General features: G+C 40.6%; 1 protein-coding gene across 1 annotated transcript; it reads left to right on the forward strand.

The window, feature by feature from the left end:
• Positions 1 to 707: 707 nt before the first annotated feature.
• On the forward strand, positions 708 to 23,792 carry prickle3 (prickle homolog 3). Its single transcript, XM_027012198.2, has 11 exons — positions 708 to 815; positions 6,966 to 7,042; positions 16,834 to 17,017; positions 17,469 to 17,582; positions 18,081 to 18,218; positions 19,304 to 19,507; positions 19,916 to 20,102; positions 20,252 to 20,569; positions 20,908 to 21,204; positions 21,496 to 21,888; positions 22,132 to 23,792. Exons 1-11 carry the CDS (start codon positions 774 to 776, stop codon positions 22,602 to 22,604), a joined length of 2,427 nt encoding a protein of 808 aa, XP_026867999.2. The 5' UTR covers positions 708 to 773; the 3' UTR covers positions 22,605 to 23,792.
• The last annotated feature ends 728 nt before the right edge of the window (positions 23,793 to 24,520 follow it).

Here is a 24,520-nt window from a genome sequence, read left to right on the forward strand (position 1 = left end):
CATTTCAAAGAACACAATATAAAATACAATATAAAACAAAACATCAGAAAATTCTTACTCGTCGAATATCGTAGAACGCATTTGTTTTTCCAAAAGCTTTCACTAAATAGATACTGTTAGAACTGCAAACTGCCAGCTAAAACTCATCAAACATGCTATTGTATTTTACTATCGGGTTTGAATTTCCTCCTAAACTACATTAATCCATTATACCAGCGCCACAGGTAACCTAAAACCAAAAAGTCGGACATATTTGGCTAAATCGACCCTGCAAAAAAGCACATTTCACTGGGGCAAATGGTCTTTGCAATGACCATTCTCTCTCCAGATCGCCCTCTTTCAAATACAGAGATTTATGAACATGTTTTAAGTGCCCTTGGTCTGTTTTATGTCAGAACCATTTGGCGACTGACCTTCTTTAAACCAGTGTGGTGAAAACACATCGGGTAGCCACTGGTGCTAACGAACAGAGGGGTGGTCACGCTTAGGAGCTCCGGTTCCGTTCAAACTGGGGGACAGGCACGGAGGTGTAGCCAGATTACTTCTTCACACGTCATTCACTCAGGACAACTTCTTAACGAGTCGCATACACGGAGCTCAAAATAACATGTCACCAAAATCCGATGGGTTAGCTCAAGTTTAATTTTAAACGACAGCATCAGGAAACAACGGGGGGGGGGGGGGGGGGGGGGAATTCAACAGTCACGTGAAAGGACTTGTTTAAGGTCGCGCGGAGTATTTGGACGCATCAAACCGATCGTTCTTCAACCGACATGTTCACGCGCGGATCCAAAAAGCGACGCTCGAATCGTCCAGTAAGTCCTTCACTTCTGTCCTGGTAGCGCGGCTATTAACGTTTGTTTGTTGGAAAATCCGCGACAACGAATATTCTTTGTAAATGTAACTTTAATTCCACGTTTATTAGGTAATGGTCCAAATGCTATGCTGGCAAATAGCTACTTTTGTTTCCGTCGTTAAGTTTACCTGGGAAGCGGTTCCCTGTGGAACTATTTCGAAAGTTCAGTGCAGAATGAAGCATTACCAAGTTTTAGTCGGTCGTGTGATTTTGAATTTATTAACTGTGTTACCGCAGAATAAGCATTAACATTTCATCCTCTAAGGAAACATGGGTAGCCAATTAATGGTTATTTTATGTGAGCACTGTAAGCCTTACTGGAGGAGGGGCCAAGAGACGTCTACCTGAGCAGGTTTATGCTTAGTGTCAGTGAGTTTCAGTGAGTTAGCCTTATTATTTTCACCCAGTGGTTAGAATCAATGCCTTGTTGGTTAAAATACATTTAACATGGGATGCCTGTACAGGTGAAAATAATAAATACCTTATTTTAAGATTTAAAAAATGAAGTACAAGCCTAATAGCCTATGTACGAAATATGTTTCTAAAACGGTCCACTTTGTACATATGACACGAGGAACGTTTGGAGGCTGGGCAAACCATGTTGAGGTTCCATGTGCAAATTTTCAGTTTTCTACTGTAGCTGTTGGGGTTATTTTTCTTTACAATTTCTGACCCAAATCATTTTAATGAAACAACTCTTTATGGTACAGTATGTAGAGTATTTCATTAAAATGTTATTTTCAAAAACTAGTATTACGTGGTAGTATGAGCGACACATGGTAGCAGGTGAGTGATGGATGGTCATGGTCAACAGACAGGAACCCTGTCAGTGGTCAGGGTATTGGTACATGTTTATTGTTGTTTTATTATTATTATTTGATTATTTTTAAGTTATGGGACAGGATTAGCTGAAACATTTTACCTGGACCAAAAAACATAATTTTATTAGTAAGCTTTAGTCAGGATGCTTTTATAATTAGGTTACATAGAAAGTCACCATGCTCAGTTTTATTGATGTAGTAGACAAAAAATAAATAAATAAAATCTGAAGACATCTAAAGTGTTACCATTCAGCACTTTAACATGCTTTTCAGCCCCTGATTTGTTCATGGTATTCCTTAATAATTTTTAAATCTTTTAAACAACAATAGAATACCGTATAATGACCTTTAGATGAGATGTAAAATGAATTCCTCTCCTCTTTATGCAAATCATTACATTTAAGATCAAGTGTGTAGCACATTAAGGAGAAAGGAAAACTTATCTGAAAACTGAGGTTCTATATCTGTTACATGCAAAAATGTATAGAAAAACTACAGAATGCAGAAGAAATCCTGTATGTATTTATTTATATATTTAGCTGTTGAAGTGGTGTGAGCCATTAGTGTTGTTTTGTCTGTCATTTGTTTGCTTTCCCTTCTTGGTGAAAATGCTCTCTCTTCAGTAAGTCTTCTGGACCTGGAAATCACTGTCAGATAAAATAACAGATTAAAATGAACTCAGAATGTCATGACACACCAAGAGTACAACATATTTGTATTCTGATGAATACATATATTGTTTTGTCTTCTTTTGATTAACAATATGGCATAGGTCACATTTGTAAAGATGTCTTTTTGGTTTTATTGATGTAAGTTGGGTCTCTCTCTTCAGCTAGCATGTTGCACAGGAAGAGCAACTGCAGGCCAGTGACCTTTTGACCTTTAGCTAGTATATAACTATGTTTACATTAATAATCACTGATTTCTGGAACAATATTTGTTATAGACCTGATGTTACATTTGTGTATTTCATAAAAGTGGTAGCGCTACTTAAGGTTTTGCTCTAATCTACTGTTGCACAGTTGAAATACATGTCACACTGAGCTTTTGGTCTCATAGTTCTCCAGTGAGAGAAACAATTAAGGAGATATTTCCCAAGGGTTTGGGACAGAAAGAAACCTCTGACACATCCTGTCTCACAGTGAGAGGCCATCTTCCTTTATAGAGGAAGAACCCACAAAAACCTTGCACATGCTAACTCCTTCGCTCCTCTCTACTAACATATTATTTTAATAGAGAATTGTCATTTTTCATTTCTCTCAGCATTTTTAAACATTTGAGGTTACTCTGAAAAGTAACTTTGCTGTTTTGTTGTTGGCACATTGATAGGTTTCTCAGAGAAGAGTAGATATCCAGGTCAGCTGAAAACATCTGTCTGCTGACAAGGTAGTTTACAATGCTTCATCATAAACCCATCAGCAAAACCCCACCACAACAAATCAGACAGCACTAAAGCTTGATGCAGAACCAACATGCTATATTTTATCTCACCCATTTCCTGCAGGGTTTATGTGTTAGCACTTTGCAGATATTTAGGTTTGGTTTGGGCAAGTTTATTGCTGTCATGGAATATCATTGAGTCACACAGTTCACAACTCTGCCAGGCTGTAAATTATGCTTGTGCAACCTTGTGCTCTGCTCTTTTCTTATCCCAGCACTGACATAAATAAGACTGAGTCCTGAAGTATGCTCTTTTTAAGGCAGCACTTGAAGCAGGAATGGACAAACATACATCCATATATAGGCTCAGTGAGACTGGGTACTGGGTAATGAATTATATACTGTAACTCATGAAAAAATAAAGGTCTTATAAAGCAAAGGTTTTCATTTTTAGAAACTGAAGAAAAACAGTTACCACCACTTATACCATTTCTGTGATTCCAAAATATGGTCATAAGTGCCAAAGTTTTGACCAAATAGTTTACAGAATTATAGAATCAAAATTCATGGACAAAATACATTTAATAGCTGCAGTGTGTGTGTGTGTGTGTATTCCTGTTTTTTGATGTGTGGATCTCAAAGTTGCAAGTTCTGGTATCTAAACTTGTGGGATTTGAAGTGGTAACCTTCAGCCCTTTAACATGTAGCCCCTCATTCATTCATGGTGTTCCTCAATACTTTTAAAATGTTCTAAACAATAATCGAAGAATAATGTTTGATGCCAACATTTAAACAAGATGTAAAATTGTCGCAGAATTTAACAGTAACTTTTACAAGCAGATGTAAAAATGTAGAAAAAAAAATTGCCTTTCTGTCTCTCTCCTATATTGCCTTTCGGCAAGCTGGAGTAATTAGACTTGCAGCAAAATGAAAGGAGCTGAAAACAATCCTCTTCCAGCCCCCCCCCCCCCCCCCCTTTTTTTTTCCCCCCCTTCATAAGTAAATCACTGTGCCCGTTTGGGTTGAGTGAAGTGGCAAAGTGCACTGATCCTAGGAGCAGTGTTTGTTTTAGCACACGTGTTTCCATAGATCTCTCACTCCTGGTGTCAAGGGGCCTATGCTCATGCTTGTGTTTCTCTCTCTCTCTCTCTCTCTCTCTCTCCCTCTCAGTCACTTACCTCTCGTGCATGATTTATTTATAATAGTATCTTTCTCTTACACACGCTCTAGAAGTATTATTGCCTTTTCTGTGATGTTTACTCTCACTTACTTTTTGCAGCTTGAGTAATTATTATATATTGTACATATTTAAAATTACACATCGAGTCTCAGTGTCATCATGTATTTCACTTGTTTTAATGGTTTAGTGCATGTTAGGTATTGGGAATGTCTTATTTATATGCTGTGCCATACATGTATGTCCAAAATGAGACCAGTCCCAATCCATACAGACTTTATCAACAATTACTATGCAGTAACAGTTTGTATGCAAAGACAGAAGACAGAAAAACATTGCCATATCCCTATCCCAAAAACAGAAGACAGAAAAAAATTGCCATATCCCTATATCCCAAAGACAGAAGACAGAAAAACATTACCATACCCCTTTATCCCAAAGACAGAAGACAGAAAAACGTTACCATATCCCTATATCCCAAAGACAGAAGACAGAAAAACATTGCCATATCCCTATATCCCAAAGCAAATCCATTTTATTTCCTAAAATGTTTTGAATAACACTTCCAAATTAAATACCTAAGATTTGTATTGTGTAATGTGCGCCTTTTGCAGTTCTAGAAGAATACAACGTGAATTCTAGTGAGCTACTATAATGGCACATGAAGTGGATTCTGTCCTAAGACAACATGGTGAACAATTGGCCAGTGGTGCCACAAAGGGCAGCCTCCAGCTAAGGGTGTCCCCCCTACAGTTTACGTGCAGGAACCAAGCAGTTGACTGAGGCACACAACCATTGTTTAGACATCTGCAAGGTTGCTCTTGAAAACTAAACCTTGCACTTTAATGTAGTCCCCCCTCCCCCATGGTTAGTTGTGAAAGAGAGGCAGGTCTGCATTTTAGGTTTATTGGTACTGTCACCATGCTTTCACGCAAAAACACCTGTGATTTGGCATGTGAAGGATGTGAAACTCGCTCAGATGGAGGGCGAAGCTAGCATGTGGGAGAACTAGTGCCTTGTTTTATGGTCTTTTGGCTCCCTAGTAGAAACATACAGGAGAGCTTGTGTGGCATAATTAGGAGTAATTAGGCTTTCAGCTAAATGAAAGGGAGCCAAATTCTTTAGATAAATTAAGTTAAAATGATCAATTACCTAATACCAAAAAATAAAATAAAATCCCAAAATATTTTACTTGTATGTGCATTTAAGACTAGCAGACATTCCTGCTTCCATAGTTATGACCTTATAAAAAATGTATAACAACATGTCCTTCCATTAGTCACAGACCTACAGAAACACTTACAATATCGTGATTACACATACTCAGATTGGTGATAGAGTTACTGGTGCTTCTGGGGTTCGATGTTCATATGGCTGAAGTGCGGAGCACCTCTGTGGGATTTCTTTGTCCACAGTAGGGGCAGACAGGGCTGATCAATTGCTGTCAGTGATTTTGAATCAAAGGAATGTTCACATAAAACAAAACAGAGGTGTGGCAATTATGGCATAAGAGTTTTAGGGGAAAAATCAGCATGAAAGTGGAAAATGAGGGGAGACAGAGACAGAGTGACAGGAAGGGTGTGTAGCCTCTTTTGTGGCCATTTCCTTCCTCGTGTCTCTATAATAGTTTCAGTACACAAAAACATACTGTATCTACATTATTTATTTCATTACTCTATGGTCAGTAAAATGAGTCCTGTCATAGACACACATGCTCATGGTGTTATTGGAATTATATAATATACTGTCAAACTGACACCACAACCCTATGTGCTATGTGGTACCCCAACACTGTTACAGTGCCTCTGACTATTCTATTTCCCCTTTGTCAAATACAATTCTTGGATTTTTCTTTTTCCCTTACTGTGTTTTGTCAGCATTATTCTCCCTGTGAGAGCTGACAAATATCATTGTTATATTCTGATGAGTGTTACGTGTTAGGATGTAGAGGGCATTTTACAACTGTGGGAGTCAGTGGTCTGTGCACTAGAGTGGATCATCAAGAGGTCCTGTCCTCTTAGGTTCTCTCTGTCTCCCTTCATCTGCCTCTATCTCACACAGACGGACAGACAGACAGACACACACACAAACAAACAAACACTCATGCTGCACTTCGGAACTAATCCTCTGTTTAATAAACAATGCTGACATAACACATCTGTGGCCCCAAACCCATCAGACACTCAAAATGGCATATGTCTGAACCCAAATAAATGTGTCAAATGAAACAAATCTGCAGTATTTCCTGTCTTCTATTATGAAAGCTGAGGAAATGTGACAATATATTTGTTCATGTTAAAGTTTTACTTGAGAAAGCCGAAATCAGTTCATACATGGAATTGATTAAGATATGCATTGTTTCTTATATATTTTATATGTTCCTTAATGTCTAGACAGTTAAGAAAATCTGACACCAAAAACAAACAACTGAATAGCTACAAAAAAGTTACATCCAAGCAGGTATTTTTCAGTGTGAACACACTGATGTGCCCTTACTGCAACTAATGTTGATAACCTGCTTAAATACACAAATCCAGTTAAGCAAATACCAAATACAAATTGGACTTGGCCTGTGTAGGCTCATATACTGCACTCTCAACACAATGACTCCTTCACCTCAAATTTATTTTAACATGTATGACTTATTTACAATACTATCTCTTCCTCTCTTTTTGTCTGTGTGTGAAACATACTCACACACATACACACACTCTCACTCTCACTGTGTCAGGAGGAGGATCCGGACAGAGGGCAGCCCTGCATGCGATGTGGAGAGCAGTGTCCAGGCTTCTGCATGCATGGATGGAGGTAGGACAAAACAAGTCCTTGTTCCTGAATGTGTAATGACTGTTTGTTTGATTTTTCACTGAAGGAAAAACCAACTGAGCCTGGCCAAGGGTAGCAGTGAAAAAACATGTAGAGTGATATGTGTACACAAGCACACTCACATATTGTATTTTGCTTGTTGACATACATGATAACATATGTAAATAGGCACTGGCTTTGAAGGAAAAGTGCCCAGATAATAGTTTTCAGTCAAAGTTGGTCTAGTTAAGAGATTGGATGGGGAGTTGGTAGAGTCAGGTGGGTGGACATTACAGATATAAACAAGTGAATGCACACACAAACCCAGTTGTATGGCTGACAGAAGGAAATATGTGGATGTCAGAAGCTCCAACAACCAGTGACATAACAAGTAACCAGGCACTCATCTGAAAAAAGATGCAGCAAGACCCATGGGGAATTCCACTCTCCACTTTCCATACTCCAGCATCTCTCTAAATCTTTTACCAGTATAATACCATAACAAAAATACTCTGTACCATCTAAGCAGCCTTTGGAAACAGTTCAAACTAAAGGCAAAAATAGACTAGAGACCAGCATGTCAAACTTGTATTCACTGATGTTATTTGTAAAAATATTTTAATGAAATGTTATCATTTAATTTTCATTTAATTCATGTTTCTTTTTTTCATGTTTTATCTTTTTATTTTAGGTTTGATGCATAATTGGGATTTGAAACAGGAAGCCTCCATAGAAAACAAAACCTAGAATCCTAAAATCTAAATATAGCTTTACAGAACTTAAGCACAGATCATGGACCAACAGTTATACAGCTACTGTAGTAGATATATAGCAATTGATTAGTGACTGAAGTGTTTAGGCGGCATTTCTGAGTTCAGTATAGATGAGCTCACCTTAACCACCTTTAGTGCTCTGCCTGGTAACCTCCTCTGACCAGTCTGCAGTGCACTCAAAGACAAACTAAAATAATAATAAAAGGTTTTTCTCATTAATGACAAAATGCATTCTTACATAAAGCCAAGGCGCCGCATATTTATAACTTGGAAAATGATCAGAACTAAGTAAAAATCTTCCAACAGCCATCTTTTCACAGCCTAGACCTTATAGTTCTCTTTTTCCTCGTTCCCTTCGTCGTTTCTCTTTTTTTGTGCTTTGTGGCTCCCCATGTCCTTTCGTCTGGCCCCTTATTCTGTGGCCCGGTCAAGGCCGTCACACTAATAAGATTAGATTTTTCAACTTCTGCTGCTGCCGCCAAGCCTACAGAAATTGAACCATCAGCCTCCCCATACTCAGCCTCTCTTTCTTTCTCTCTCTCTCTCTCTCTCTCTCTCTCTCTCTCTCTCTCTCTCTCATATATATATATATATATATATATATATATATATATATATATATATATATATATATATATATATATATATATATATATATATATATATCTGTGTTGCTTGGCATATCTGTTTCTCTCCCACCTCTGTGCTGCCTTTCTGCTTCCCTATTTCCCTCTCCCTGTTCTGGGTCATTTTGGCCAATTTTCACACTATTCCTTTCATACATTATGTGCTATTCATGACTCACATTAAGCCCTATTCACAGATGAAAAAGTGGTTGGGTAACCACCCAAATACACTTTTACATACACACAGACACACACTGTGGGTGGGTAACAACACATGTACAGAGAATGAGAGAGAGAAAAAACAAAACTAAAACTGGACTCTACAGGGGACATATCAGTCCTTAGAGAGTGAAGTAGACACATAGCCTACCGCATAAGCACTACAGCATAGGTCAGTTGTGAACTAACCTAAAAAGAGTGTTAATGCTCAACATAATTTGGCCTTGTGCTGCAGTGACCATATTGGAGCTGGTGTAGGGTTACATAAATGCTTTCACTAGTCTGCCTTGATTAACTCTACTTGCCATATCAAATCTAAATTTCTTTTTACTAACTAACTGTGATTTGCTTAGTCTTAAAAGTGTACTGATAGTGGCAGTCATGTTATTCTGAAAATTTTATATCAAAGTAGCGGGCTTGCAAAACAATCAGGCTTGTGTTTTTTTTTGTTTTGTTTTTTTTCCTTTTGTCTTCAACTTTGTTTTTTTATAGAAGTCAGGCTTGAACTATTTTGTCAGAGTATTTTGAGGATGAATTGACTATGATAGATGGAGGTTATCATGCGTGTGGCCCAATTAAGGATCCCATATTGAATCTGCTCTTACTGCTCACTGAGCAAAGCGCTTGAGGTGTCAAAGGACCCATCCATCTTGTGACTTCCTCTTCCAGCCACAGACAGAGTCAGTGTATGGCATAAAGAAGGTTGTCTGGGTTCTAAGAGCTTTTTATTAAAGTTATACTAGCAAATCCAAGTAAGACACATCGCTACGACACAAAATTAGTTGCAGAACGACGGACAATTACTCAAATGCTGAAATGCTGCTGCTGCGAGCTTTGCTGCACATCCTGCTGTCCACAATGCAGAACTTGCACACAACCCCCACCACTCTCCTCTAATGGTAGTTAATCACACAGATAAAGGGTGGCGTTTTAGCATAGTTCGTGTTACTCTTACAGACATCCCACCCTGCAAAAACTCATTTCAGGGAGATAGCAGACCTTCTCCTCCAAACACCCCCCCCCCCCCCCCCCCCCCCCCCCAAAGCCTTTGTGTTGAGCAGAGCCAGGCATCGAGGGCTCTTTTTTAAATGTAGGTTCCCACCAATGGTTGTGAATAGATGTTATGAGCAAAGTAACTTATTAAATATAAAATCATGAATGTTATGCTAGTATAGAATAGCTATAAAGTTTAGTAGCTAGCTAGCTAGTTTTAATTAGCTAGCTGGTTGTGCAATATTAAGTTTATCATAAACTAGATTTAACTTGTTATACAGCAGCAATAGTTCTGTTTTGCTCCTGATTGTTTAGTGAGCACAGAAATGTTTAAACTCTGTCAGTAACTACCCCAGCTGTCGCTCATTCTCTACGCCACAAACTTCCCTCAGCCTATCAGACACGTGAATTAAATATGACACCACAGTGTGAGACCATGATGGATTGTATCATTTGGTGCCAGCTGCAGAGTAAGGGTCCTCTGTGGATCACTGCTGCTAATGCGGCCTACCTAGCAACGGTCCTTTAATTGAGTTACACTGTGTGTGTGTGTGTGTGTGTGTGTGTGTATGTGTGTGTGTATGTTTCTCTTACTTGCACTCACTCCAAAAAAAAAAAAAAAGTATAATTTGCGGGCATCAGGGAGAAATGCGGGATACTCCTGGAACTTCCGGGAGAGGTGGGATGTCTGCTCCTCTGGAATTACCTAGATTAAGATACAAAGTGGTGCTGTTTGATCCCTTATAATCCCTTATTGGATGCAGAACATTATTAAAGGAGGCAGCAAGTTAGCCTTTGGGTTAATCTGAACCCTGAATTAGCAGAAAAGGTAAAAGGGTGGTTAATGAAAAGGGTTAGCAAGGGAGGGATTAGACTGACATGCGTGGAGAGATCAACAGAACGACACTGCCTTTCTTCCCCATCCTTACTGACAAATGGTGTTTGGTTGATTGACATGTTTGCTGTCAAGGTGTCATCTTATGTTTGATTTTTAACAGATCCTTTCAAGTAGCTGTATAAGGTGTGAAATTATTTAAATGTTCCCAGAGCGCCGTGATTGCCCTCCCTTGATGTTAGAGAATCTTAAGGTGTCTAGCTGTCCTTAGCTAATCATCTTAAAACATGTTACATGACTCCACACTTATCTGACGGGCCCACTGTCTCATATTCTACGTGGCTATAGCTCCTCTCGAGTGTCCCATCTTATAGCCCTCATCTCCCTCCCTCCCTCCCTCCCTCCCTCCAGCCTAACCAGCCATCCATATTGGAGAGTGGTGAAAGAGTGCCACTGAAATCTGAAACATGGTATGAGCAAGGGAGAGGGGAAAAGGGAGATGATAGAGAAAGGGAACCAGAGGCTGCGAGGGGGAGGGGCCATGTCTGCTCCAGCTGAGGGAGCTCACCTATTGTCTGGGCCCACAGTGCTCACTCCAGAGGCCTGAGGGGACAAACAGAAGTCAAAGAACCAAATGGCAAGCACAAGAGAGCTTCTGCGTCGCCTGAGCCGTGCCCCGACCTCTCTCCTTTATGGCGAAGGGCTAGCTGGTTAAAGTTATCACAGGCTGAACATTTTCAGACATGGGATGTCTTCAAAGTCCAGCCTGCAATGGCATTTTGGAAACGTAAGGATATCTGAAAGGACTTATGGACTGGCCTAAATATTGATCTGAGGTAATACAGTGGCATCAATGGCCGTTTTAATAGCAACAATAATAACGGGAATAAGTGCGTAATGATGGGAGTGTGTGTGTGTGTGTGTGTGTGTGTGTGTGTGTGTGTGAATGGATATCATAAGAGAGAGTTGTGTTGGTAGTGATGAGTATGAAGGTGGTTCACCTGATTTGTGTCATGTAATGTGGTGTTAAGTAAAAAGATGTTTATGGTAAATATGGTATGTCAGTGTAGTTTAAGTGCAGGGATGTTGCAGAGCTAAGCTGGGTCTTGTCTGACTCTTATTTGGCATTGCTGAAAGTTTCAAATTCCATGATCTTCCCCTTATGAAATATGAAATGTTTTCAACCTCATTTTAGCCTTCCACCACATAATTGACTTTGTTGTAGATTGTATTTGTAAACAAGATATAATACCTTTCCATCTACACACGGCATGGCTTCCATTCTGTCATTCATGTATTTATATGTTGAAAATAAATAAATAAATAAAAATAACTAAACATAACCCAGTAATATTCCTAGTTATAATCATCCTTTATATTTATTGGTTCTCAAGATGACCAGAATATTCTGCTTCTGAATATTCTTACAATTATATTACAGTAAGGTGATACACAGAGCATATGTTCTGAATGGGGATAGAACTGGAGATGGACAGCTTTCATTTCAGCCAGACAGATCTAACCAATGTATGATTTTGGTGAGAAACATAGATACTGTGATGTGCGTCTGTCTGATGATAATAAACATTGGTTGTTACAAATGAGTTCAATGTATTTTTGCTGTTGTGGTCACTATTAGTCCTGTTACTGATCCTGCTGGAATTGAGGCATTTGTTTGTATTTTAAAGGTGCATTAGTCAAGATTCAAGAAAGCACCTCTACTTAAATAGGCAAACAAAAAACAATGAAACAAATTTTTTTCTGCCTTCTATTCCTGCTCGTGAACACAAAGCATGCTTTAAGATCTACAGTGGCCAGCACAGTTCAGTTACAGTTTTCTAGCATTACAAAAGTTGTCATGACTTCATTTTAAAGGGCTGAGGTAGGTTGTTTATTAATAATACTTTATTATTTAACAACTTGTTGGCAAAAGTGAACTACATGGCAGCTACTATCTTAGGGTGGGTGTGTTTGTATACAGAAGGCTAGATAAATGCTAAGCATTAGGAGAGGACTGCAGTGCTGCTCTTCCCTGGCAAAGATTTGATTTATTCTTCGTGGAAAATTGTGATGACATACCATTACATAAATTTATTTCAGAGAGACTTATTGGCTAAAAATGTTGCCCAAGTGTCCAAGTTACAAATTCTTCTTAGTAGTGATATAACGGTGGCGTTTGGCCAGAGTAAGCATCAAACTCCCATGAGGCATGATGGTGTTAGCATTTTACCCATATATGTTGCCCACTACTGATAGTGAAATTCTAAACCTATGAACAGATCATAACGGTTTACTGCTGTGAGAATTGTGATGAAGTCTGTCACTCAAGTAGTTCCACCCAACCTACCTGTATCTGAGGAATGTTGCTAATTCTGCGTCTATCTTCATCCTCTTTGCATGCACTAATTCTTTCCATTTTGGAAAAGATCTTCCAGTGATTACTTACTTTTTTTGTTGTGAATTTTGTTTTTGGAAGCACATGGAGATGCAGGGCATTTACCAGACTGCCATGTTTTCATAGTCAAGGGGGTGGAGTAATGGGGCATTGAGGAGTGTCTCATAAAGTGACTGACAGGAGGTCAATATAAACACAAAACATGGAATGCAGTTTTTTAAACCAGTTTTCTCAGGCACATAATGCATATATGTTCACACCACTGATAATTTTTATAACGTTCTGCACATTTAAATACTGCATTTTATTCGTCAATGAGAGCTGTTAGAAAAATTGTTCTGGGAATTCAATGTGTCAGTTATTGTCCAGATGTGATCCGTCTTAAGTTCATTCTAAATGTGTCAGTGTGTCAAATGTGTGTGTGTGTGTTTGTGTGTGTGTGTGTGTGTGTGTGTGTGTGTGTGTGTGTGTGTGTGTGTGTGTGTCCATGCAAATAGGTAGGAAGTTGTTATCATGGCTTGAACTAGATTGATTGACAGAGCAGTAAGGATTTTGGATGACATGCAGCTAAAATCCAAGAGACAAATCAAAAATGTCATTCAAGATAGTGAATTTTATGGGTCAGTACTTGCACTGATAATGAGTGTCAACAGTTTATAATCAGTTCGCTGCATTATGTATGTAGGTGGGTGTGTATTTAAAGTCAGCAGCTGTTAATGGAGAAATTGCTGAATGCTGCCACATCATTTGACCAAACATATTTATATTGTATGATATTTAAGTCAGCATGCCCTCATCAGAGTGTGGATGTGTGGGCATATGTGCATATATGATTAAAATGGAAGTTAAATGAGTCCCAAAATGTGGTCAAAGGTAAAATCTGGTCTCCTCACCCTCTAAAAATACAGAGTGAAAGTGTTTGCTGTACTACTCCCTGATTAGGCTACATTAATCCTTTACTTAGTGCTTATTATTCTAGTCATTGACATGGTGCTGCCAGATTGTCTGACAGGTTTTTGGCAATTCTGCTTGATGTAAGGATCTTGTTAATATTCTGACTAAAAGGGTATTTTGAATGCAGAACAAAGTGGGGGAAAGAGAGGGTGATGGGGGAGGGAGAGAGAGAGCAGTAATGAAATAACATTCAAGTCATTTGTAGGCTTGGAAAACACTCTGACATTGAGAAGATTTGTCTTCTCTTTAGTCATGAGTGAAAATCCAGTCATTAAATAGAATTACGTCTTAAATAGCATTAAGTGCTGTGTACTACGTGCGTGTGTGTGTGTGTGGGGGGGGGGGGGTTGGGTGGGTGTGTGAGTAGGTGGGTGGTTGTGTGTTTGTGTGTAGAAATGGTATGTAAACAATGAAAAGGTTATGGATGCTGTATTAAGATCAGGTTGTGGGAATGAGAGTAAGTGAATGAAGAGAGAGAACAAATTGGAAAAAGCAGTTTGTGGTGTGAAGGAGAGGAGGGGAAGATTGAGAAGTCAAAGAATAGCTGCTTTTGCCCTTTTGTAGACAGGAGGCCCCAGACATTGCTTCACAACACACACTTTTATGTCATAATCTAAGATAACATCTCGATTTAAGGACATTTCATTTTAGGTCAAATCAATGTAACATGAAATTGATGACTTACTAATGCACACATAATCACAATTAAGTAGCACACAATGATGTCATTTGGAAACAGTATAATTACATCATGTAGATCACCTTCCTTTGTTTTTATGTGTTGCACAAAGGTTTATTGTTAGCAATAGCTCTAAATTATTTATGCTCACTTAATGCTGATCTTCTCTCATTCAATCCATTACTGTTTTCTGCAGTAAATATCTGCTATAAAATGAAAATAAAGAGATACTGAAACATAAGACACTGCTCATTTCCTGCCTTTATAGTAAGGAGATTCATATTCATATATATATTTACATATTAATCACATATTATTGATCTGGAATGCTCAAATCAGTACTCAAAACAGGGTCTCCAGTGCAAGATCTCTCTCTCTCTCTCACACACACACACACACACACACACACACACACACACACACACACACACATTAAGACACAAAGAAAAGAAAAACATGCAAACACAAAAAGCTTTCTTTTTTCCCCCTCTTAACTCCGAAAGGAAGGCTCAGATTGGCAACAGTGACCTCATTTCCTGACTGAATGGGGGCGGAGTCAGGGTGAGTCGCTGTGGTGGTGGCAGGGTACTTCCACTAATCCTTCCACCTGATCCCTTAAACCATGACACAATGAGGAGCCAGTGTGCCACAGCATTTACAGAACAAAAGAGGGCTTCTAAGCTTCTCTGAAGTGCACTGGGTCGGAGTCAGGGCAATGAAGGAGTGAATCACAGTAATGTTTTCTCCTAGCAATCTGGCAACCTGATTCTGGAAATGATTTGCAGCTCAGTGTGTGTATGGTCAAGAGGAATGTTTTTGTGTGTAAGGGGAGAGTTCCTCTGTAGTTTAGTTAGGGATTTCCATGATGACCAAATGCTATCAAACATGGAATTGAGCTTATGAATCACATGCACCACGTTTGTACATGTGCCTGTGTACCTGGTGGTGGTAATGACTGTTTTTAGCAGTCACGACTGAGTCAGATAGTGTTAAAGGAATGCTGTGTGCCTAAACCCTGACGTCTCATCTCCACCACATAGAGCAGGCTGCTGCTGAATGAAGGCATGCATGTGGAACAGGTACCTGCAACAACTAACATGTGCATGCCACATGCATTTGCAAATAACAGCTTCCTAGCTGGCTGCTGTGTTTGCACTGTAAGGCAGAGTTACCGTAATCACAGTCTCACTGTTGTGGAGGAGACTTGGGGGCCAAAGCAGACATCTACATGTATATATGACCGTCTGTAGTGGGAGACCAGCCAGTGTCCCAGATGGAACTTAATTAATTTTGTTTTTCCTCTGTTACCAGTTTTCTTACCAGTTTGAGTTGTGGTCACCAGTATGACTTTATCATATCACAATACTTGTGAGATTCTCTGCTAGAATGGTATTTAATGAAATACCTCTATGTGTATAAGGACATACCTCCTTGTATTTAAGGACATACCTCTCTCTATGTATTGTTTAGAGTCATGTCAGACAACATCCCTGTTTTCCCTGAGTCTAGCTTGACATGTTTTGACAGGACCCTTGTCTGCGCAGACTCAGCTACATTTGTGGTGTCAACAAATTAAAGACCTATTATATATTTTTGTTTTAGTGGGTTTTGTTTGTTTGTTTGTTAGTTTTTAATCTAACCACTGTTTTCCATATTATTATAATACATTTTTCATATTTGTTAAGGTTGAAGATTATCCTTGGGTTGATATTTGCCAGAAAAGTCCCACCCAGGACATTTTTAGTGACCAAACAGTATGGTCCAAAAGGCTAATCCTGTGATCAAGAAGTATTTCTTTGTCATTTCTAAAATGCTACGGCAATACTCTACTCAGTTGATTTATTCAAGAATACATTATTTACACCTGAGACCTTTTTTTTTTGTTTGTCTTTCATTGTTGAGATGATTTATCTTTAAATGCCAGTGCTCCAGGTAACAGATAACACTGTTAACTCTTATTAATGTCTTAATGTAATACTTGATATTCTTCAAGTTAGTGCAGTCCATCATGTGTCATTGCTACAAGTAGTGCTTTACTCTGCAATGAAATTCTATTGAAAATTATTCTCATTTGTTTAAGACTCGGTTGTTCTTCTGAATGCTGAAAAACTTCAAAAGAAATACTTTGGTTCTTGGTACTGGATTTAAGACTTCTGGATCCTTCTGTACAATTACAATACAATTAAGTTGCTATGTTTCTACAAATCCTAATTTTTCTTGCTCTAGAGGAAATCCCTCATTGCACACAGAGCAGTTGTGTGAGCAGTGCCCTGTGTTGCCAGGTCCTTATGAATACCCACCTCCTTTACCCCCTTCACAGGAAGATCTGTGTGCACTGTAAGTGTGTGCGTGAGGAGCATGCAGTGCGCTCAGTGCCCGGTCAGCTGGAGAAGATGATGATGAAGCTGGTGTCCGACTTCCAGAGGCACTCCATCTCGGATGATGACTCCGGCTGTGCTTCAGAGGAGTATGCCTGGGTCCCACCTGGGCTCAAACCTGAACAGGTCAGCAGATTCTCCGAGATAGCCATGCCCATGGCCCTGCACACCATATTCTAATAAATCCTGCTACTTGGGTTAAGAGTACTAAGTGTTATGTACTGTTTTATCATTTCAAGTTCTCTTTATAAAACTATTTGGATCCATTTAATTCACATATGCCTACGACCTGACCAGTTTACTGTATACTTTCAAGAAATGCTGTGTTCTCTGTTTGCTAGCGTGCTGTAGTAAGAGCAGTAGGAGCTCAGCCAGAGAGCATGTATTGTGTATTGTGTGTTGTGCTGGGAGCTCATATTTCTCTGCACGGAGCACGTCTGTGCGCCCAGAGACAGAGCACTCATGTTACATACTCGCACACATTCATATCACTTCATTATTAATGTCAGGGTGTGTGTGTGTGCACGTTTGTTGCTATGTATACTGTATAACTCCAAATACGTCTTTGCATCTATAGGTGTATCAGTACTTCAGCTGTATGCCAGAGGATAAAGTACCTTATGTGAACAGCCCAGGAGAGAGATATCGCATAAAGCAACTTCTTCACCAGCTCCCAGCCCATGATAGTGAGGTAAGAGGCCTCCCTATTCAGTTTTAAAACCTATACCCTTAAAAAGCTGCACATACAGACTTAAGCTTACTCCCTGTGAGTCTGTCCTGACTGCTTACATCAGGATCCAGGAATGCTCCTAGACATCTACTCTCTTGCAGAGTAGGCCTGCCCATAACTTAGCACACATTTGATCCAGCCAATGATGATCAGGAGTCTCTGAATATTCATCAGGGTTGTTAAGGTTGAACTTCAGCACCATTTGATCAGCTCAAGTCCTTGAGGACAAGTGAACTCAAAGATTAATGTTTTACTTAAGACCACTCCACTTTCACATTATCAAACCTTTGCGTAGCTGTATGAGAGAAAGTCGTAAACTGCAGTGGTTGGCCACCCAAGACTAGACTATAGGCCCCACGCCTGCACCCCACATTAAAGAATGTGTGTGTGTGTGTGTGTGTGTGTGTGTGTGTGTGTGTGTGTGTGTGTGTGTGTGTGTGTGTGTGTGTGTGTGTGCAGCCCCAGTACTGTAACACTCTGGATGAAGAGGAAAAGAAGGAACTGAGACTGTTCAGTCAGCAGAGGAAGAGAGAGAACCTGGGCCGTGGCATCGTCCGCCTCTTCCCCGTCACCATGACGGGAGCCATCTGCCAACAGGTGCTGACATCTGCCCTCCGCTGCCTGCTGAGCTGATTAGGAAATAAAGCCTGAAAGTGTGCAAACTCAAATTCTGAACACAATGCCTGTCCTTAACCACGTGACTTCAAAGCCCTTCGTCCCCAGCTGACAGACCCAATCGGGGTTGTGCCAGCCAGAGTGGAGCACCATGCATGTGCGTCCCTGCTCCCCCTAGCTACTGAGCTGGAAGCGTTTGTGCCACGTCGCGGTGACATGTACATTCTACGGCTGACGAATGCTTGCTGAGAGGGTGTGTCGGTAGCTGGGAGGGACGCCGTGCTTCATCTAGACTTAATTTATGGCCCCATGCGGCAATGCCTGCTGCAGCACCAGATGGAACAGCGTAAACCCCATAAGAGTGCAGGAATCTTGCTTGGGTTTTTTTTTTTTGTGCACCATAAAAAGTTGCTTACTGACTTCATTAAAGTTAAAAACAGATAGGTTGGTTTTAATCTTAAACTGAACAAGTTGGAACAGTGGATTGTGAAGAATTTACATAGGTAACATGAAAGGCTTCGTTTAGAATAGGAAGTCACTGAAAGTAGATGCATTTGCAGGGATCCATTTTACGGTGATGGGTGTGACACTGTGGTATAACAGAAGTCATTTGGGGTTAAATTCCCTCTTTGCAAAAAACCCTTTTCAGCAGTGCCTAACAGCAGGAGGGTGCAGACTGCATTCAGGCAGCGTGCTTTATTGCTCAGGTGTGATTCACCCTTCTTCTTCTTCGGCTGTTTGCAAACATGATTGCAAAAGGATTGGTAGTGTAAAGATGTGGCTTTTATCCAGAGTAACACTTGTATTCATGTAATAACACTTGATTTTAAGCACCACAAGCCCTGGTTCTAGATTTGGTTAAGATGTCAATGTGATTATTGACTTAAATGGCCATGTGAACATAATGAATGTAATTTGGATCATCCCTCAAGTGGATCTCTTAACCAGTAGGCAACTGAGAGAACCACTGTACATTCCATAAAACAAGTTGTTTACTTAAAGTAAGCCTGATTTTCATCTATTGCTGTTTGTCTCGTCTCCTCCATCTCTCTCTCCCTCTCTCTCAGTGTGGAAGACAGATCTGCGGTGGGGACATTGCTGTGTTTGCGTCACGAGCAGGCCATGGCTCCTGCTGGCACCCTCAGTGCTTCCAGTGTGCCACCTGTGCCGAGCTGCTGGTGGATCTCATCTACTTCTACCAGGACGGTCACGTATACTGCGGTCGGCACCATGCCGAGCGCATCAAACCCCGCTGCCAGGCCTGTGACGAGGTCAGCAAAAAAGTCTTCGCTTCGCAATATAAACACATTTACAGTGATGATTTTATTAGCAGAGTTTCTGCTATATACACAGTACAGCGACTGCCTTTCATTCTCAGTTCTGAAAGGTCACAGCACTGCAGAGTTCCGTGCTTCCCCTGCCCAGCACACCTAACCAATTTCTTACACTCAGTGAGGTGTTTCCCAGGCATGCTTCTAAAGTATGCCATGTATTTAAGCTTTATTTTCTCTACCACACCTATTTTAACATTAATAACATTGCTTGTTAATTAGCTAAGGAGATGAGTCAGGTGAGCTGGGAGCAGAGTAAACACTGAAATCTTAGTATACTGAATTCTAAAAATGCGAGCGATCCTGAAACTCCAGACCTTTTCCCCACCCCCGTCTCTCTGTGGTCAGATCATCCTAGCGGATGAGTGCACGGAGGCGGAGGGCCGACACTGGCACATGCGCCACTTCTGCTGCTTCGAGTGTGAGGCGGCACTCGGAGGACAGCGCTACATCATGCGGGAGAGCCGGCCATACTGCTGCAGCTGCTATGAGTCACTCTACGCAGAGTACTGCGACACCTGCGGAGAGCACATCGGTATGGCCAACCATATTACATAAATGGAATTCCTCAATTACATAAATGGAAATATGTCTGCCCTTTGCAAAATCCGGTGGACAGGAGAATATAATCAGACCTCATGTACCCTATCCTAACGGCTCATACATACGTGTTCTCTCGTGTAGGTATAGACCAGGGGCAAATGACATATGAGGGTCAACACTGGCATGCATCCGAGGCATGTTTTTGTTGCGCCCACTGTCGGCTCCACCTGCTGGGCCGACCCTTCCTGCCCCGTGGAGGGCTAATTTTTTGTTCGCGCTCCTGCTCACTGGGGGAAGACCCCAATAACTCTGACTCCTGTGACTCAGCACTGCAGAGCAAACCAGCCTCACACAAACCCACACAACCACAACAACACAGTTCACCTCTACAGCCACTGGAGGGCATTAGTCCAACAACTGCAGCTGCTGAAACTTTAACTCCTTCATCGGAAAGCAGAGGTATGACAAAACCTGTATTATTTATCACCAGTGATCTATATTTTGTTTCCAGAAAGTTACAGGCTACTGAGATTTTATTTTTCTGATTTTACATGGATAGAACTATATATTAGTAATGAAAACTTAAAATGGGCAGTGGTAGCTCAGTGGTTAAGGTACTGGAATTGTAATCAGAAGTTTGCTGGCCCCACCACTGCCAATTTACCACTGTTGGGCCCCTGAGCAAAGCCCTTAACACTCAATTGCTCAAGTTGTACTCTGTCATAATTGTAAGCTGCTTTGCATAAAAGTGTCAGGTAAATGTAAAATGTTTCTTCTGCCTTCCTTTTGTTTATAAGGTGTGCACACTACCCTCCCCCATTTTGAAAATGGCAGCCCTCCACCTCTACCTTATAGACACAAATGCCTTCAGAGCTCTGAGTCTCCCTCCCAGCTCGCTTCCTTAGCTAACGGCAGGGGGCCATTGTCAACCAGAGACCAATCAAATGCTGGCAGATTATCAGGGCACAGCAGAGTGGAGTACATGGTGGAGTTAAATGGCTATGCTGAATTTGGGCCCTTCCCACCAAGCTGCACCTCCAGAGGCACCTCAACAGCAAATGACAGTGAGACCCTGAGGGAGAACAGCAGTGTGGGTAAGTTCTTTAGGCAAATTAAAAGACTCAAGAAAAGGTGCTGGAAATGCAGTAAGTGGTTCTGCATATATGAACCCACAGGTAATGTGCATATGAGCCTAACAGCATTTAAATGTGCATATTTACATTTAAGTTTCAGCTAAAATGATTATTATTCAAATATCCCAAACCTGTCGCTACAGCAAACATGTTAGAAAGTCATGGTGTCTCATTTGTTGGTTCCTACTAGATTCCTATTGGTAATATTGCCTTTGAACTCTGCTTTTCTAATTCTCTTCTCTGTTTTCTTAGGGGTTCCCTCACAGCCATCTCCTTCAACAATGTTTGACTTCCTAAACCACACCGACTCTTTTCCACCACCTCCACCTCCAATTTTCATTGGCCCTGATGATTTGCCAGTTGTGCCCCCTGACACATCTGAACCTGAGCCCCCACCCTCTCCGCATGACCCCCCAATGGCACGTAGTAGCACGACCAGGGTCAGCTTCAGAGAGCCAATCAGCTGCAGCTACTCGATGGAGGAGATTTTTGATGATGAGGAAGAGGTGGATGAAGAGGGGAAGAGACGAGAGGAGGATAGGGGAGAGCAGGAAGAGGAGGAAGAGGAGGAAGAGGAAGACGTTGGAGCACTGGGACGCCGACTACGATATCGAGCTGGAATACGGCCTCAGATCGACCTGTTAGGTATACTCATAAATGATAAAATATTGATCATTAAAAGAGAGTCCATGAAATCTGTATTATTTCAATTAAACCTTTAACTGTTTGATTAGTATTCATAATACTGTCTGCCAGTTATTGTAAACAGAAATATAAAGTTTTTATATGTAGTTTTTAATATTGAGCTTGTTTGTTGATTGTTTTATTATTTTTGTTGTTTTTCTTGTACATTATGTAGCTTGTTTCTTATGGGTCTTCCCTTCTTAGATGGATCATACCAACGAAACTTCCAACGGAGGTCGCCAAGCCTTCCTAATCATAACAGAGTGACTCCAGAGTCCCCCTTCCACCGGGGCATGGAGAAGCGATTCCGCCGCTCCAGGAGCGACAGGCCTTGCCTGGATGTGCTGGAATGGAGGGGAGGGGGGTGTCAGCAAGGCACCCGTCTACCCACCAGCACCCCTGATGGGGACAGCAAAGCTCATCTTACCCTTCACTCCACCCACTACAGGCATGAAGACTCCTGCTCCACCTGCTCATCCTCCTCTGACTCAGAGGAGGAAGGCTTCTTTCTCGGCCAACGCATCCCCCTGCCTCCACAGCTTATGAGTGGAGAAAGTCCACAGGACACAAAGGGGCCAGAGGCAGAGGAGAAGATGAGAAGAGGCAGCCTGAGGAAGAGGAGAAGGACACACAGCCTCAGTGGGAAGGACAAAGACAAGAACTGCATACTTTCCTAATGGAGAGGGAGGGAGGGAGGGGAGAGAGATTCGGTTACAAAGACATTCCAGGGTTGGATGCTTCATGCCATCATTCACTAAGATTATATAGGAGCTGAACTAAACAGCTTGAGAGTTGTATTTGGTGAATACTACTGACTGTGGACCCGTTACTAAACAGCTCTACCATGAAACTCACATTAGCCCAGAAACTACTGTGATTGATTTATGGGAGAAAATGAAATAACCTTGGACAATATATTTTATTTTTATAAATTTTCATGAAAGAGCCTTTCTCAAACAGAATAAATGGACCTCACTGTGGATCATTGAAGCACTTTGAAACCAAGAAAGATTCAACATAGTCTGAGCAGACTTGGTGCTTATAATTATCTGCTTTCAGAGTTCAGAAATGGCTTTAGTACCTTTAGGGGAAAGGTCATTTTGATCACAACATAATTTCAGTTTATTTCATTTTGCCTCAAGCAGTGATGTGGATTTAAAAGTAAAACTCTTTCCATTTGAACAGTAAGATTTTTAAGGATAGGTGTGCCTCAGTTTATACAAAACTAAACAGCTTTATGTTAACACTTTTAAAAACATCCTTCACACAGAATTTACAGATTTCCCTAATATAGAGCAAACCACAGTGGAAGAACATGAACGCATGGATGTGTGCTTCGATCACATGACTGTCAGGGCTGAGGAATGCGTTTGAAACATAACATGTTAGCCTTTGCATGTATACCCAGAGTCCTGATGTGTATTTGGGATATTTGTTATTAACTGGAAGGTTAGATGATCACCTAGGCTGAAGGTACCTCTGGCTTCAGTGATTCTTGCAAACACATTCATCATAGCTTATTTGAGTCTGTGAATGTCATAACTCAGTTACTGTGCTGCTACAGAATCCTCCAACAAGAACATGCTGCCATGGGTACTCTCCTCCTAAGAACTTCACATTTGACAAAGAATACTATTTCAAGTCCTTACACAGTGTGACTGAGAGTTCAAATAAGGTAAATGGAAAATTAATTCTTACTGTAAATTGTCATTTTTATATACACAAGGGTGATGGTAAGCAGAAGCACACATATACACAAGCTTTTATGCTCTTGTGAAGATATCTTTCAACATATGTTTTTGTAGGAAGATAAAGTTTGTTTCAAGTTACCTTTTTCAAAATAAACCATTCAAATTTCAGACCAATTTCTTGTTTGTGTTTAATTTAAACAACAATCAAATTTTTTGCAAAGTATATATACTTTATACTACTTTATAGTAGACTTATGCATACAATGACATTCCTTGCTGTTGGTATCAACAGCCACACAGATTAAAATTCCTGTAAAGCTTGTTTCGTCACTACTCCAGTTCAGGCCAAGATATCTTTTTTCCTTATAAACAGTTTTGCCTGATCCATAGTCCAGTTTCCTTCTAAAAGCTTTTACAGCAGCACACGTGGGACCTGGAGTTACAGAATGAAAGCAACACTCATCTGACTTGAATCTCAGTTACTAATTAAAGTTCGGGAAGTCTTAGTAGCTATATTTTATCACCATTTGCAGTTCAAGGACAGCGCACTTCATGAATTGTTTATGCAGGCACTTCTCTGTGTCGCCAATAGATGGAAGCACTTGCTATGCATTCCGATGGCACGGAAATTCCCGTTTAGTTAAATTTTTACAATATACAGCACAAACACATGTAACCATATAGTCCTTATAACCATAGCTATGTGCAGCACTGTGTCCTGCCTCAGAATATTACAATAAGTTATAATTGTACATTCACTGTACTGTAGGGCCGCTCCTAGTATAACAAGGTGAAAGACTAGAGATCAAGAAAAGGCTTTACACACTTTTCACTCAGGGACACCGTGGGATAGTCACATGACCTCGTAGAGCCTGCACTTCCTGATTTGAGAGGGAATTGCT

This window comes from Electrophorus electricus, chromosome 18, assembly GCF_013358815.1.
Source record: "Electrophorus electricus isolate fEleEle1 chromosome 18, fEleEle1.pri, whole genome shotgun sequence".
In the NCBI taxonomy this organism is placed as follows: Eukaryota; Metazoa; Chordata; class Actinopteri; order Gymnotiformes; family Gymnotidae; genus Electrophorus; species Electrophorus electricus.